This window comes from Perca flavescens, chromosome 20 (genome assembly GCF_004354835.1).
Source record: "Perca flavescens isolate YP-PL-M2 chromosome 20, PFLA_1.0, whole genome shotgun sequence".
NCBI classification, from domain to species: domain Eukaryota; kingdom Metazoa; phylum Chordata; class Actinopteri; order Perciformes; family Percidae; genus Perca; species Perca flavescens.
The window spans coordinates 30,038,235-30,056,501 of NC_041350.1; the positions used below are offsets into that span (position 1 = coordinate 30,038,235).

Below are 18,267 nucleotides of genomic sequence, written 5' to 3' on the forward strand. Positions count from 1 at the left end.
GGGGGATAAATGGTGCAACCATCAGCGTTCCTCAATTCCAGATAAGGGCTTCGTTATGAAAGAACAATTAGGTTGTCACTGGAGCTTTGACTGTTTCAGAGTAAACACATTTACATAGACAATCACAGCAGAACAGACTTTGTATTCTATGTATCTTACCCTGGCTCGTGGGTCCTGGCCCCGCTGTTTTTGTCGCTCTGCGGCCCTCAGCAGCTGGTAGAGCTCCCGGGCCTCAGTCTCCCAGTGCAGGAGTTCAGCCAGGCGACTGTCCAGACCCGATACACTGTGCTGCAACTCTGTACACACATGTTCTGCCTCAAACAAGGTCTGCATCACCTGGTGACATTAAGGGAACAGATGGTAATGAACGGATAAACTTAGAGTACATACTGTATATTCATAGATGGTAGCTGTGGCTATTTAGTGACAAAATGTGATATACAGGGAAACAAAACATAAAGACTTGAATGCTTTAAACACAGCTGTATGAAGGAAGTACTTAAAGAAAAGCAATCATTCTTACTTCAGGTATAGCAAGCTTTAGTTTCTGTAACTGATCCGCTGGGCATTCTTGGGAGGGAGCCAGAGCCTCAAGATCAACTTCTTTTATTTTCCTCATTAAGAGCTGAAGAAAAGAAAGCAAACAGTCAATTCTCGAGACGTATCTGGTCATTCAAAGTTCTATTCTCATAAGTGTTTACAATGAATACTCTGTTCTGCTAATGGCTGCATCCTAAGATCTGTTATTTCTGAATCTGACCAGACTGCTGTTTCACATATAATCATTAAACTCTGTTATCAAATTGTCTGAGATACCAGGATCGTTAGGCAATTATTCAGGGGGCGAGACAGGCAAAGGAGGAAGGCCCGATTCGTGATTCCAACGCAACGCTGCACTTTAAGCCTGACTACAGGGCTTTCACCGTCCAACGGCACCAAGAGTGCAGCGTAAGCTGAATGCGAAAGGCATCCCAAACTTTCTTATTTATCCGGCACTTCTGAGAATAAACCACAGAGGGAGAACGCTCACATTCACTGCACCCGAGGAAGCGGACAGGCTCTATCGGGATTTGGATATGAAGGAGGGGGACATGGTGCCCGGACCGGGAACTTTCATTGGGCCCGGAGGATGGCGTGGGGACCTCTTGTCTGATGCGGGAAGCTGAGCGGGTGGATCCGACGACTGTGGATTAGCGTATTTGGAACACTGTGCAAGTTTAACCGAGAACATTGCATTGAAGTTTGGCAATCTGACTTTAAAGGAATGTTTGAGGAGGCTGAAAACATGACGGACACAGACGGCACAATTTAAACAGCCTACTCCAGAAACTGGTAGCTGGTTGGAACGTGGTGGGTGAGTTTGGGAGTCAAGCTGGGGAGAAATTTTGATTAGACTGAAAGAACATGATAAACACTTATCTTATAACCTATATTTACTACTCTTACATGGTTTGTTTCCCACACAGTCTATTTCAGAGCGTAATAGCTAGTCGAAACTATAATGTATGAGCTTGGGAGCCAAGTTATAAGGAGCAGACTGCATTTTATAATCAAAAAATAAAAGTCTACTACTCCTACATGGCTGATTTGTATTTTATGCAGTTTATTTCAGAACTTAATAGATGGTTGGGACTTAGTTTTAAGTTGTTGTTTTTTTGTAAGTTCATGTTTAACATAGGAAAGCATTAGACCTGTTTCAGTTATCCTGTGACTTTAGACAGGAGGAGCGGTTTTGAGCTGGAGTTTTTGTGCAAGCTGCATTTGATGTGGTCACGTATCCTACAGAGTGGGAAGGGGGTCTGCGGTCTCAGAGGGCTAGGGGATTTATTTTATTTTTTGTGTTTTCACCACACAGTGCTAAGATCTAACTGCTCATCCTTTGCTACAAATTTATCAGTGAATTCCGGTAGGGTACTCGAAACATATATAGTGTACATTTTAAAGATGGCTGAACTTTCAATCCTTTCTGTTAACATCCGGGGGCTAAACGGACCGATCAAGCGAGCTAAATTCCTGGACTATTTAAGAAGGAAAAACATAGACGTGGCGCTTATTCAAGAATCACATTTACGTAAAAGAGATGTACATCATCTACAAAATACATATTTCAAAGTTGCTTCTTTATCTAGTGACATGTTCAATGCAGTTGTGGAATCCCACCATGTTACAGATATATGGAGAATTCACAATCCTACTAGCAAGGATTACACCTTTTTTTTCTACACTCACCCACTCCACAGCCATTCCCCATCGCGCGGGGATCGCGACAGGGATGCCCGCTATCTCCCATGCCATTTGCGATCTCTTTTGAACCGTTAGCCCAGGCCATAAGGCAAAATAAAATCTGTAAAGTCCAGATTAAATCTAATAACAACTCAATATCATTAGATGACATTTTGCTGTACATATGTGACCTTGAGGACTCTGTTCCAAAAATTCTTAAGATCTTTAACGAATTTGGCTCAATCTCCGGCTAATAAAATCAATTGGAATAAATCTAATCTGCTCCTGTTGAACAACAAACAGGTGACATCAGCTATTAGTGATACAATTCCAACCCAAAGCAAAATTACATATTTGGGCATCACCATTCACGCATCACTACAGCGAGTTGTCCAAGACAACTATGAAATTATACTAACCCCCAATTTCCACCGGCTGCGTAACAAATGCGGAATGGCTCCGGAATGGCGGCTCAGTCATTAGGTTTCCATTAAAGTCAATGTGTATATTTCTACTGACTGCAGGACGGCTTCGTTTCAACTGCGTCCCAGCTCCGGCAGTCCGCAGCCCTCCGCAGCAGATATGCAGAGCTTCTATTTTTGCCGGATGCCGGAGAAATCCGCAGCAATTCAGCACATGGCAGATAGTGCGGGACAGGAAGTCGAGCACAGAAACTAAATGAACATCCGGTTAATTTTCAAAATAAAATACACCGTGCTCACAGCGGATCATATTTCCCTGCACTACACCTTGAAAACACAGCACAGAGTTGTTTCTCCTCTACTCATCTGGATGGAAACAAACTGTTGTTGATTTTGTGGTTCTATTCTACCTGAATTCGCAAACTTGTGGGTCCTCTTGACTACAGCTGTCAGTCATGGCCGCAGCCATGCCGCAACAAATCCGGACCTAGTGGGTATTGACGGACGGCGGAGCACGCAGCAGACACGCAGCGGAGCCGGACCACAGCCGTTATGCATCCAGTGGAAATACGGAGTCAGTAGTGTTCAAAGGGATCTGGCTAATTGGTCTGCGGTGGCGGCATCGCTACAGTCCAGGATTGCTGTTGTTAAAATTAACATAGTTCCTCGTGTGAATTTCAAGTACCCCCACCAATAAATTTCAGGAAGAAACTTGATACCGTAATCCGGCAGTATATCTGGAATAATACACCATCCATCCATCCATCTTCGTCCGCTTATCCGGTGTCGGGTCGCGGGGGGAGCAGCTCCAGCAGGGGACCCCAAACTTCCCTTTCCCGAGCAACATTAACCAGCTCCGACTGGGGGATCCCGAGGCGTTCCCAGGCCAGGTTGGAGATATAATCCCTCCACCTAGTCCTGGGTCTTCCCCGAGGCCTCCTCCCAGCTGGACGTGCCTGGAACACTTCCCTAGGGAGGTGCCCAGGGGTTATCCTTACCAGATGCCCGAACCACCTCAACTGGCTCCTTTTGACGCGAAGGAGCAGCGGCTCTACTCCGAGCTCCTCACGGATGACTAAGCTTCTCACCCTATCTCTAAGGGAGACGCCAGCCACCCTCCTGAGGAAACCCATTTCGGCCGCTTGTACCCTGGATCTCGTTCTTTCGGTCATGACCCAGCCTTCATGACCATAGGTGAGGGTAGGAATGAAAACTGACCGGTAGATCGAGAGCTTTGCTTTCTGGCTCAGCTCTCTTTTTGTCACAACGGTGCGATAGATTGAATGTAATACCGCACCCGCTGCGCCGATTGTCCGACCAATCTCCCGCTCCATTGTCCCCTCACTCGCGAACAAAACCCCAAGGTACTTGAACTCCTTCACTTGGGGTAAGGACTCATTCCCTACCTGGAGAAGGCATTCCATCGGTTTCCTGCTGAGAACCATGGCCTCCGATTTAGAGGTGCTGATCCTCATCCCAACCACTTCACACTCGGCTGCGAACCGATCCAGTGAGTGCTGAAGGTCACAGGCCGATGATGCCATCAGGACCACATCATCTGCAAAGAGCAGCGATGAGATCCCCAGTCCACCGAACTGCAACCCCTCCCCACCCCGACTACGCCTCGATATCCTGTCCATAAATATTACAAACAGGATTGGTGACAAAGCGCAGCCCTGGCGGAGGCCAACCCTCACCTGAAACGAGTCCGACTTACTGCAGAGAACCCGGACGCAGCTCTCACTTTGGTCGTACAGAGATTGGATGGCCCTGAGTAGAGACCCCCTCACCCCATACTCCCGCAGCAACTCCCACAGTATCTCCCGGTGGACCCGGTCATACGCCTTCTCCAAATCCACAAAACACATGTAAACCGGTTGGGCATACTCCCAGGCTCCCTCCAGGATCCTTGCGAGAGTGAAGAGCTGGTCCGTTGTTCCACGACCAGGACAGAATCCGCATTGTTCCTCCTTGTTCACTGCCACCCATGTGGAATAATACACAACCTAGGCTAAAATACTCAACCATGGAATGTACCACAAACACAACCTTAAAGTGTACCACAGAGCCTTTCAGCTACGAGCCCTCAGAGTGTGGATAGACCCCTCATCTACAGTTCCATAGAGAGAAATAGAGCAAAACCTCACCGGAAGTCTAAGACTGCAAGACCTTGCTTTTGCAGGTGTGTGTCCAAAAAAGCGTATGCTAGCCTATGGCCCTATTATCACCAACACATTGACCAACTTTAAACAGGTGGAGGAGCAACTATGCTACACCAATAAGTCGCATATGAACACCCCAATTTGGCACAACATATACTTAATGTCTGGTAACAAACTTTTTGTTTGTGACAGTGGAGTGACAGAGGTATTTATACTCTAGACCAGTTATTCAATGGGGAAGGTATGTTGAGTTTTGAGGACCTGAGAGCTAGCTTTGAGATCCCTAGGACATCCTTCTTCCTTTATCTTTGCTTAAGGTCAGCTCTAAAATGTTATGGAGTACCATGGGGAAGTCTTGAGACCCAGCCAATCATTAAATGGCTTGTTGATTTTCCTGTGAGAGGATTAGTGTCCAGGATTTATGCTAAACTGATGCAAGTATCCGTAAGAGAACTCCCAATACTAAAGAAATGGGAGCGAGAGTTGAGCTCGGAGGGGAACGTAATTAATTGGGAGACAATTTGGGACAACATTTCCCACTGTTCCAAGAACACAAATCACCAGCAGATCCACTTCCACATATGCCATTGGACATATTGGATGCCTCAGAAGAGATATGTCTCTAAAGTCATTCCGACTCTGCCAACCTGAACTTTCCTGCACATGGTCTGAGAGTGTGAACAGGTGCATGAGTTTTGGAGTAAAACAACATCAATAATATCTGATGTGATAGGATGTCGAATTCCTACTGACCCGATTGTTTTGTTACTTAATGATGACTCTTAATTACATCTGCTTTGGAGACAGAAGAAAATTTGGCTAGAAGAGACTGCTCAACCGCGACCAAGAAAATGATAGCTCAACGCTGGCTCCCCCCCCCCCACTCGATTTGTATAAAACAGTGGTTGGCGTATTTTCTAGACCCTGGATATAGTTATGCTTGAGCTCTCTACAGCAAGGATTAACAAAGCCAAGTCATCGACTTTTCCCTATGGAAAAACGCAGCAGCACAAGTATCAGTCATAATGACCTCAGCATCACAAGAAGTAGAGGACAGCGACTAGGCAAGGTGTGTTCTGTTTTTGTTTAATTGTTTGTTTTGTTTTTTCTTTTCCTCGAGACCACGGAGGGTGGGGGGTGGGAGTGGGTGGTTGTTCTTGTTCAGGTATGTTTGTCTGTTCTGTAACTTTCAAATGAAAAAATAAAAAACAATTGATCTTAAAAAAAACATTGATAACGTTGATAAAATGATGTAGTAATTTTCTGAACAGTTCCGTTGTTCGCAGGAGGTTGACGCTGACTTAATCTACTAATAAAATAATTTTGAACAAATATGAGTCGTATAAAACATTTCAGAGGTACATGGCTATGTGACAAGCGAGACACCAGACTTTGTCCAAATGCTCTAAAATTGTCCATATGATATTTATCTGCTCAGGGCTAAGTGACAGTCAGACATTAATAGTTAAGAACAGCTATGACTCTACTCCGCCCTGTAAAGGTGTTATTTTCCAACCATTAGTCCTACCTCTAATCTTTTTCTGTAGGTGCGTAAGGGGCCTGCCATGGTCTCCAGAGGCTCTTTTAGAATGAGAGTGGCCTCTCTGATCAGAGCTTGGATGTCCTGGGGTCTGGTCTGGATGTCAGCACTTGGCTCAGCTGTGCTGTCCTGAAAAAAGCACAAATAAAGAGGTTAGATTACAAGACAAACAGAAGCTTGCTATCTAAGATAGAACCATAGCACACTTGTTTATTTAAAGGGTCTTATACCAGTATTTTAATGGACTTTAATATCACAGTAGACATAATACAATAGTCTGACCTGTCCAATATGCAAATTAAGAAATAAAAAAGCTGTATGATAATACCCTGTAATCGCAGACTTTAAAAGCCTTGCAATTATAATTGCCTCCACACAAAAAGTAAAAGGTGGAGTACAACTTTCAAACTCAAAGCCACTCCTTAACACAGTGTGGGAATAATTATAACAATGGTACAAGCATAGCTTTAATGCCAAAGGTCTGAGACATTAAGTCACCAAACTCCCTACAGTCACCTGACAGTAAATAAACAAGAAAAAACTAGACCAACATTTAGCAACAAAGCCACTCGCCCTGATAAGGAATTAGCCCGGCAGAAAGTTAAACATAAAGCGGACGATATGGTACATGCTATATTAAGCATATGATCTGCATTACTTTTATGTTCCAGAAATATACTGGTTAATCCACTGACAGAAAATTAATTGACAACAAATCATCTGACACCAGTTTTTTTTTTTTTTTTGTTCTGTAACTTACAAATGTGTTTCTCTTGTTGAACTCAGCCCAGCGCATGTTGAGTCTGCACAGCTCCTCTGCCAGGCTCCTGCTGGTCTGAGGGTCTGCTGCCTCCATCAGGAAGTTACCCACCTCGTTCAGGTGGGCCTGTCTGGAGCCCCACTCAGCCAGAGACTCAGACGTCACCTTAACAAAACCATGAACATAGCAATGATAATCAACGGGGAGGAGACAAATAAATGTGTGTAGAAAGATGCATGTCTGTAAAGGTAGGCAATTTTAAAATGTTGATGGTGACATATTAGCAGACTCCTTAATAGACGCTGGGGGGGCTGATTACAGTGATTAAATATTCAGCTGTGATAAGGTTGTGTGTAAAGCTCCTTTAGTATGAAAACATGTCCTAATTGGTTGCCAATTAGGACATAGACATAAAAAGACCATCTTGTTATTATATAAGTGTTGCAGGGTTGTAATTACAAGAGGAGGAAGAGGCACGGACCCTCCCACGCCGCAAGGAACCGGAGAGCGACCCTGGGACTTTGATTCGATACCGGGGGCCGCAACTGGAGGACTCAGCACTTGTGGACTAACGGTATTCAAGCCACTGTACCGAGTTTGACTGGAGGACGCTGTATAAGTTTTGAAACCGACCGTTGGAGGGACACCTAATCAGACTGTAAGGAGTGATGAATGCTGGCTACTCAGTCTACAATCTATATTTTTAGGACACTTAATCAGGCCGAAAAAAGGGAACATGATGAATCCTGAGGATGCGTTATGAAAGTTTCATAACTGAGCTTTAACCAGACTGAAGGTACATGATAGATACTGGCTGGTAATCCTAAGGATACTGTATGTAAGTTTCGGAGCCGAGCTTTAAAGGGACACTTAACCAGACTGAAAATACATGATAAATGCTGGCTGGTCAGTTCACAGTCTATGTTTGTTAACAATTAAGCTAGACTGAAAGAACATGAGGGATACGGTCTGTTCAGCTCATAGTCTGCTTATTGCTCCAACTAGATTAGTCTGTTTTTCACACAGCTTAGTCCAGAAATTGTTTGAAGGTGTTTATAATATTGTTCATGTTTAAAATAAGAATTCACTAGACCTGTTTCAACTAACCTGTGACTTAAGACAGGAGGTGTAGTTTTGAGCAAACTGCGTTTGATGTGGTCACGTATCTTACAAATAGGGGAGGGGGTCTGCGGTCTCAGAGGGTTAGGGGATTTATTTTATTTTTTATGTTTTTGTCACACCTTGCTCAGAGTTAAAAGTTCAACCTTTGCTACAAATTCGGTGGTGTACTCGAGACACGTATGCGTTTCAAATTTGAAGATGGCTGAGCTTTCAATCCTTTCAGTTAACATCAGGGGGCTAAACGGGCCGATCAAACGAGCTAAATTCCTGGATTATTTAAGAAGGAAAAACATAGACGTGGCACTTACACAAGAGTCACACCTAGGTAAAAGAGATGTAAATCGTCCACAAAATAAATACTTTAAGGTTGCTGCCTCATCTGGTGACGACACCAAAACCAAGGAAAACCAGGATAAACCAGGATAGATCAGGGGTCAATCACACGAAAGCCCAAAAACACATATCACATATGTTTGAAGCAGTTGTGAAATCCCACCATTTTACAGACATATGGAGGATGCACAATCCTACTAGCAGGGATTACACCTTCTTTTCCACACGTCACCTCACCCATTCCCACATTGATTATGTTTAGTGCTCCAGTGAGCTTAAGGCAATGTTCCATACGATAGCAAAAGAACCAGCAATTCTTTTGAATTGATAACCACATTCCGTTGTGATATGTTAGGAGAAAGATCTAGGAGATGGCAATTTAACAATTCCCTTCTCCAAAACACCGCTTTTGATACAGAGTTCAGAGCCAAGCTGGCGGAGTTTATATCAATCAATACTGACTCAGTTTCGGACCCGGCATACATTTGGCAAGCCACTAAAGGATTTATTAGAGATTTCACATCTTCCTTTGCAGTCAATTTGAAGAAAAAGAGAGAGGCAAGGATTGCGGAGTTGGAAGAACGTTGTAAATCGTTAGAACAGTCTCTAAAGACGTGTTTTTCTAAATCTAATCTATTTTTTAGTCACAAATCGAGCACAGCTAAATGATTTGCTAAGGAGAGCTGAATTTATAATGCAGACTGAGGCAAAATTACTATTTTAATGGTTGCAAACCAAGCAAGTTGCTTGCTCTGAAATTAAAACAAAGCAAATCCAGAACTGCTATCAACAGCATCGACACAGACAGAGGTATCTCAACGAATCCTAAAGATTCACCGACACTTTCAAATCCTTTTATTCAACGTTGTATGAATCCTCCTGCAATCCGGATCCGACACAGTGCCAAAAGTTCCTCTTCTTGACCCAGAGGAGGCAGAACAACTGGGTCAACCTATTACGTTAGAACTTCTGCTACAATACTATGACATACTAGGACAAACTTTAACCTTGGCCATAGAGAGGGGCACTTTTCATCAACAAACCAACACTGCACTAATTTCGGTCATACACAAAAAGGGCAAAGATCCTAAGGAGTGCTCAAACTATGCAGCCTCATTGGGACGGATATTAAGGTCTATTCCAAAGTCTTGGCACTACACCTAGAACGCTTTATTGAGAAGCTATTCCACACAACCTTTATATTCATGAAACAGCAACATTTCAAAATGGCTTGTTTGGTGCATATTTATCCATGTAGCTCTCAGTCTCAGCACCCGCTACCAGATGGGTCTGACCCATGAGTTTGCTGGGAGGCAGAGGGAGCACTGCCCCCTGGTGGCTGAAACAGGTAATTGCATTGTTTAAAAAAATGTGTGGAATAATTATGTCTGGCATGACCTGGGGTCTCATTTATAAAACTGTGCGTAGGATCCTTACTATAAGTGTACGTGCGCCCAAAAGCCCAAAATGGCGTACGCCGAAAAAAAGTCAGATTTATAAAACCGTGTGTACGCACACCTGTAAGCAATGTTCCCTTTATAAATCAGAGATTACCTACAAGTGTGCGTACGTGGATCAGCCTCTTATCCCGCCCTGTACACGCCCATTTTTAACCATAAATAGTCAATGCAAAGCACCTTGTGAATGCTGATCAGTATATGAATGACACTGGCAGTTGTTACACCGAATCATGATCACTGGCGGAGAAAAAGCAAAAAACTTCTCAGAGGTCAGGAATTGCTGCAAATTCAATTATAATTTCGGCCTGTTCTTGCACAATGTATGGAACCCTGATCTATAGACTACATATATTAATATTACGTCCAAAACGGCAGGCATTACGGCACTCGGGGACAGCTTTGATATATCAGATGTATATAATAAGATTTAACAGAACTATATATTATATACAATTCTAAATTGGCATATTAGTCATCATCATGGTCCCTGAAGTCTCTTTTCTCCTGATTCTTCCATTAGCGTAGGCCTCTTGCAGGGCCATCAAGCAGCATTATGCAGTATTTATATGTTTACAACAATTTGTGATTTTTAACACCTTGCCAACACAGCATCAACTAGTGGTATCCCCCACCCCGAGATACAATTTGAAGATGAAATAAAGTGAAATAGGCAAACACACTTTTCTTCATGCAGGTTTTGTCACAAACAGTATTAAAGTTCAGACTGATAACGAGGACATTAAAGGGGTGATAGAATGCAAAACTGATGTCATAGTTGAATAACGACAGTTTGGTGGGTAAATAGGACATACATAGAAGCTCAAAATCCCATTGACACCCCTTTACTATGAAAATCTCATATTTTGAAACTGCCGCTGAAAACGGGCAAATCTCAACAAAGCTGGAAGTTGACGTCAACCTCCCAAGACCTGTAACTTTGTCACACACATGGGTGTATTAAGAGAACAGTCACACCCCAACATTTACATAGGCTACACAACTGACCTAAGATCAGGTGGTCTTCTGAATCTAGGTCGCACAGATCTCTGCTAGCTAAATGCCCGGTGTGTGTGAGTGAGAGTGCGGTCAGCGAGCTTGTTACGCCATCAATCTTTCTTTTTTAATCTTTTAATGTGTGTAATTATAATGTGTTGAGTTATTTAAACAAATGATTGGGGAAATAAACGCTGCTTGTCCGCGAGTCTCATTGACAGAGCCTGCGGCTGGATGTAGCTCTATCAATGAGAGCTAGCTAGCCTCCTCTTAGAATTCCTCTGAAATTCACAAATATTCATTAACTTGAAATCGGACACCGTTGTTAGCTTTATAAGACATTTAGCTAGATGTTGTATACGTGGCGTGACAAAATTCTAACTGTAATTAAAGCTGCGAGCAGCGATGGACGGGCCCTCGCGCCTCTGCGCGCGTTGAAGTTACCGGCGGACGTTGCTCCTTGCGACCGTGCATTTGCGCGGCACTCAGACGCCGCAAATCATCAACAATGAAAAGGGAACTCCCTGCTGAGTTCAACGATACCTCACACAAGACTCTACGTCATACAGTTCATTATCTGTGAAAAGGGCCGTGGCTAAAGCATAGGGGGCGGGCTAAACCATCACCAATGAAGAAGGAAGTCTCTGCTGAGTTCAATGATACCTCACACAAGGGTATACCTTAAACAGTTCAAATGTTATGAAAGGGGGCGTGGCTTATGCATAGGGGGCGGGCCAAACCATCACCGATAAAGAAGGAAGTCTCTGCTGAGTTCAATGACACCTCACACAAGACTCTACCTTAAATGGTTCAAATGTTATGAAAGGGGGCGTGGCCTGAGTAAGTGGGCGTGGCCATATTATAGGGGGCGGCTCAGTATCACACGTAGACCACACATTCTGAGTTTCATGCAAATCGGATGATGTTTGTCATATAAGGCAGATTTCCTGTTGCCAGCGGGGGGCGCTATGACCAAAAGTAAATTTTGGCTTGTAGGTGTCCTCAGGCATGGACCCTTGTCAATTGTGAGAAATTTCGGGCAGATACGACAACGTACACTCAAGTTACAACAACTTCTTTGTTCATCGCTAAACACTCAAAATGGCCGCCATGCCACACCCACACCGTCTGACGAAAAGTTTTTCTTTTAATAACTTTTCATCGTTAAGGTGTTGGGATGGTACAGACCAAGTTTGAAGTCCATCGGATGAAATCTCTAGGAGGAGTTTGTTAAAGTATAGCACCTTGACTTTTAGGCCTACTTCCTGTTGCCACAAAATGGCCACCCTGCCACGACCACACCCTATGACGAAATGTTTTTCTTTTAACAACTTTTCATCTTTAACTTCTTAAGATGGTACAGACCGAGTTTGAAGTTGATCGGATGAAATCTCTAGGAGGAGTTCGTTAAAGTACGACATGTGGAAATGGCCAAAATCGCACTAATTTCGAACATTTAATTCAAAATGGCGGACTTCCTGTTGGGTTTAGGGTATGGCTCTAATTAAGTTTTTTGTACATCATGACATGTTACATATGTGTACCAAGTTTCGTGAGTCTACGGTAAACGCGCTGCAGGGGCTCAATTTTCTTAACTTTCTAGGGGGCGCTAGCCATTTTTGTGCGCCTATTCCCGAAACCCTTAAAATACATACATTTTCACCAGACTTAATGCGGCCGCCAAATTTGGTAAGTTTTTGAATATGTTAAGCCCCTCAAAAAGCCAATTCATTTGGCGTAATAATAATAATTCCTTCAGTTTCAATAGGGCCTTCACCGCTGTCGGCGCTCGGGCCCTAATAATTCCTTCAGTTTCAATAGGGCCTTCGCCGCTGTCGGCGCTCTGGCCCTAAATATACTCGAATTACGCTGGAAAGGAAGCTAACTATCCGTGATTTGTAGCTGGACAAATTAATGTCCAATTAATTGGACACCGTTGTTAGCTTTATAAGACATTTAGCTAGATGTTGGATAAAAACAAATCACGGGTTACAGCCAGCCGCAGGCTCTATCAATGGGACTCGCGGACAAGCGGCGTTTATTTCCCCAATCGTTTGTTTTAATAACTCAACACATTATAATTACACACATTAAAAGATTAACTGGAACTGTGGTAAGAGATTGCTGGCGTAACAAGCTCGCTGACCGCGCTCTCACTCACATACACAGGCCATTTAGCTAGCAGGAAGAATTGCAGACATAGACATAGACAGAAGTTTGCGGGCCCTGGAGCTCTGTCAGGGCAGCAGCGTTAGGTTGTCCATTAGCGCAAAAAAACAGTGACTTTGCGGGGTCTGTGAAGGAAGGCAGGCCGGGCGGCGAGGCAGCAACACAGGCAGCACTGGCCGCTGAACTCCGACACACAGTCTTACCAAATTTGCAAATTTTCGTAAAACGGCCCATATTTGAGCTTTATATAGATGATTTCTTGCTAAAAAAAGTCTCAGAAGTGAATTTAATAACGACATAACCCAAAAAAACAATGTATAACTTTGCAGTGTCTGAAATATGAGACCTGCTGTCGAGTCTCCCATGCGTTTCTATGTAGTTTGCTCAAACCAATCAGCACGTAGCTCATTCTGAATATTCATGAGCATTCCATATTTGGAAGAAAAGCTCTTGTTCCAAATAGAGCCATATTCACAGGGTAGTTAAGGGCCTAATAAAATAGCATTCGGGGAATTTTCAGCCCAACCAATGTTACATGTGTGGATGATATGGAGTGAAAGTATTGTGAGGCATCAATACTAGAAAATATTAGAGTAATCTTATTCCCATTTACTTACGTTTATAAATGAGACCCCAGATATTTTATGAACATTTTAAATAACACAAAACAACTAAATGATGGTAGGTAATACATCTGATTTCATATACTGCTTTAGTAAAAAAATTAGCCTACCTGGCTGACGATTGGAGCAGCAGGACGTAAAAAAACGAAAATTACTCTTGCACTATGTCTGCAAATCTTGCCTTGCCAAGGTTGCAATAAATGTTTCCTAAATGCCATGTATATACATTTGATGTCAGCTTACTAATTGATTGCATGTTTTGTGTAGATTTGGACTTGTATACGTTTATTCCACTTTGTTTAAATGGCAAAGTTCACCTGTTTGGAGCTGGCTGGTGAATTTACCTTTTTGTGGATCGCTGTGGATTTCTTTTCTTTTTTTTCAAAATACGGATCATTTTTCTTAATGTTTATGTGATTGCGCCTGGTTTCTGCGCTTGGAGAGGCATCTCAACAGACTGTAGGTCGAACACTGAGTGTTCACTGTTACATTTTAGTTGAATTTAAGTGTCGGGGCCTTCCGCCACCGCCATGTCACGATTGGATTTCATAAGGGCGAATTGTTAAATTGTTACAATGTAATTTAAAATCTGCTTTAAAAATAAACATATATGTTTTGGAATATAATGTTCAGCTTAGGCAACTTTACCTATGTGCTTAAATATCATAGACTGTTACAGTCTATGTAAAATATACAATGACTGAGGAAGTCTAGTGACGAGTCCATAGCAAGCAGTTTGTGTGTTGAATTTGTTACCCAGAGTGCTTTGGTGAATGGTCTCAATGTTTTATTGTTTTATTTCAGGTGAACACTAGTTTACTAGATGAGTAACTTAGTATTTGAAGTAATGCAGAAAGTGTGCATTTAGTTTCCATGCTGTTAGTGAGTAAATCTACTGAAATGGCCACCACACCATAACAGAGGAGTGTGATGTATAAGATGAGAATGCAGAGGTTAAATCATGTATGTCATGGCTGTAAAAAATAAGTGGCATCTGCACATCTTTACCAAGTGCAGTACAAAAGGTATCCATAAATTGATAGGAATGGTTATGCCTCTTTTCGCAATTATTTTGGAGGGTCATAGAATTTTTTTACTGGCGAAGGGAGTATTTTTACTAAAGGTCCCAAAACTCTTCCGGTGGTCCTTTTATATAAATAACAAACAGTCCCTAATGAACTGAGCATCACAAGAATTAGAGGAAAGCAACTAGGCAAGTGATTCCTGATTCCTGTTTTTGTTTTTTGTTTATTTATTTTTCTTTCCACGAGACAGCAGAGGGTGTGGGGTGGGATAGGGTTGTTGTTCTTGTTCAATTGTGTTTCTGTTCTGTATGTTCAAATATATAAAAAATATAAAAAAACAATAAAAATGTGATCTTAAAAAATCAATAAAGCGTGGTTCTCCTTCCACGAACTCTACAAAATATCCTTTCTTATAATTGTGTGTATATATAATAATGTGTTAATAATACCAGAGGTCTGTGGCCATGGCTGTGTGTTGAAGAGCCCTGCTCCAGCCAAGCCTGCAGGGAGCTGAGGTCATCGCTGTAGGAGTCCCAGGCCAAGAGCACCCTTCCCAGGGTGCTCTTGGCTGTGGTCACCTCTTCCAAAACCTGGGCGGTGTCCTCCTCCAGCTGCTTCACCTGCTGACTGACTTGGTGGTAATCTGCAGCTGAGGAGCAAAGAAAAAAAGCCATCAAAAACTCAATCAATACAAAAATGAATCCATGAACTCGCCTGATCACCAAGGCTTTCAAACAACAGAGTCATACAGTAGAACACCTACCGAGGGCAGATTTTCTTGAATATTTCTCAGAAACCTGCTTTAGCTTATGAAGAGCTGCTTCCAGTAAAGACGGTAGCTCCTGTGTGTTAACCACGTCCTGTGGTTAAAAAAAACAACAGGACAAATAAAAAGTCCATAGCAACCATAATTGCTCATTACACAGTAGAAACAACAGCTTTGGATGGCGAGGTGAAAGGTGAGAAGAGCTCTGTTATTCTTGGACCTTAACCCCTAGTGGGGCAAAGATTTGTTTGTTGTCAGCCTGTCTAGAGAGTGGCACCAGAGGAAAGGCTATGCTGTTACCAAAATCTAAAGGTTTTTTCCTCTTTACAGTGGCAAGTTCATAGCATAACAGACTCAGCTGCCAGTCTCAACTATATTGTCAGATGATTTGCATTCTAAATGCATCCTTTACTAATGCTAATGTTAGCTATATCATGTTTAGTATTAACTTAGCATTAGAATCCTCTTACCCAAAATGTAATATATATAATGTGTAAAGCACCCTCGAAACACTTCTTTTAAACCACTCACAGTAAATGAAATGATTTTCCAAAGATGCCAAATCTACTCACATGCCATTCTTGCAGCAACACCCTGACAGCCTCCGGGGAGATGTAGGGTCTCTTCCAGAGCCGCAGCTTGGTCCTGATCTGCCCCAACAGATCCAAAACTGTGTGCTTGTGCTCCCGGTACTCCAGCTTGATCCCGTGGTATTTAACAGTCACTCTCACACTGGTGAACCTGGTGAAGACGTCCACAATTAAGGTTGTGAACATCATTAAAAGGAGAAACCAACACAAACAAACTCCCTGTTGGACAACTTGAAACCTGAAATCATATGTATAATGTTGTAAATGTCACTGAAAATCTCACATTTCCATGATTGATAGCCAACATTCCTGAAATACACCGGGAATTATTAGCCTTCAACAGAATGATACTGTGTAGTGTGTTGTAATGGTTTCAGATAATTTTTCTTGTGCTTAAAGGAACATGCCGACTTACTGGGACTTTAGCTTATTCACCGTAACCCCCAGAGTTAGACAAGTCCATACATACCCTTCTCATCTCCGTGAGTGCTGTAACGCTGTTTGACGGTTCCAGCATTAGCTTAGCCCAGCACAGATCCTGCAGGTAACTGGTTCCAATTAGCCTACTGCTCCGAATTGCGACAAAAGTGACAAAATAACACCAACATGTTCCTATTTACATGTTGTGATTTGTATAGTCACAGCGTGTACAAAAAACAACGTAACATGAGACACAGCCATCTTCTAACAGTAAACAAACTGGGAACTATATTCTCAGACAGGCTTGCTGCGAGCATATCACTCCGCCCAAGTACTATATTCTTCCACCTGAGAATATAGTTCCCGGTTTGTTTACAGTTAGAAGACAGTTGTGTCTCATGTTACGTTGTTTTTTGTACACGCTGTCACTCCACAAATCACAACATGTAAATAGGAACATGTTGGCGTTATTTTGTCACTTATTCGGAGCAGTAGGATTACTGGAACCATTCACCGGCATGTTCTGTGCTGGCCTGATGCCGCTGGAGCCGTCAGACAGCATTACAGCACACACGGAGATGAGAAGGGTATGTATCGACTTGTCTTACTCTGGGGGTTACGGTGAGTAAGCTAAATTCCCAATAAATCGGCGTGTTCCTTTAAACAATAGCCATGGTTATATCCAGGTCATGACATAAGATACCTTACTTGGACATTTAGCTAAGGGAAGTAATCAATTCAAGCACTGTCCGTACAGTACATTCGATTCCACACATGCACACCACACGTACATGAACACAGTCAGCCCTCACCTCCTCTTTAGTTCCTCCATCTTGTCAGTAGGAACCATCATGTTTCCATACTCATCTAAGTTCTGGAAGGACTGGAAGGTCTTCACATGCTGCGGCATCTCCTCCGGGCAGGCCTAAAACAACAATGAGCAGTGAGCATAGTCACATGCATACTGATTTAAATAAACTACAGAATCATCAATAGAGGTAAGTGCATCCACATTATCCCCAAAACAAACTTAGATAACAGTTTGTATGAATTTTTGTATTCCGTTTGCAAGCTCTCCCGAACAGTGAGTTAACAAATGAACACTCAGAATAAAGGGGCTAGTCTGCACAGGTTATTTATATCTTAAAAGTAGAAAACCCTGCCGAGTTCACTAAGTCAGTATTATTGTTTATTTCACTTTCTAAATAAAGTGGTATAGTTCAGTGGTTGGATGCAGTAAATATTCACCCTGAGGAGCTCCTGTTTCTCCCTGGCGTCGTCAGCGGCTCGGCCGTGGTCCTGGGGCTCACCCTCCTCCTCAGCCAGAGCCTTCTCTGTTTTCAGCAACCAGTGAGCCACCGCATCCAAGGGCGCCGGGAGACTCATGTCTAACAACACTTTGTATTCACGTAACTAAATTAAGAAACAGAAAGGCACAATTCATTACAAGTGAACTCAATGTCTTTCAATATAGAAAGAAGCCCATGGGCCCACCACCTGTGGGAGGAACCGTTGGGGTCGGGTGCGATGCCACATGGGTGGCAGTGAAGGTCAGGGGCCTCGACGGACCAGACCCGGGCGGCAGACGCTGGCTCTGGGGACGTGGAACGCCACCTCTCTGGGGGAAGGAGCCGAACTGGTGCGGGAGGTGGAGCGCCA

At 43.1% G+C, this 18,267-nt stretch overlaps 1 protein-coding gene across 1 annotated transcript in view; it reads right to left on the bottom strand.

The window, feature by feature from the left end:
- syne2b (spectrin repeat containing, nuclear envelope 2b) overlaps positions 1-18,267 on the bottom strand; it is a 158,742-nt gene that overhangs the window by 59,662 nt on the left and 80,813 nt on the right. The window contains exons 13-21 of the mRNA XM_028565176.1: positions 17,857-18,021; positions 17,421-17,533; positions 16,171-16,339; positions 15,596-15,692; positions 15,282-15,481; positions 7,108-7,272; positions 6,336-6,476; positions 524-625; positions 160-336 (exon numbers count right to left, since the gene is read on the bottom strand). Of these exons, the coding sequence (XP_028420977.1) occupies positions 160-336; positions 524-625; positions 6,336-6,476; positions 7,108-7,272; positions 15,282-15,481; positions 15,596-15,692; positions 16,171-16,339; positions 17,421-17,533; positions 17,857-18,021 (1,329 nt within the window). The remainder of the gene's footprint in view (positions 1-159; positions 337-523; positions 626-6,335; positions 6,477-7,107; positions 7,273-15,281; positions 15,482-15,595; positions 15,693-16,170; positions 16,340-17,420; positions 17,534-17,856; positions 18,022-18,267) is intronic.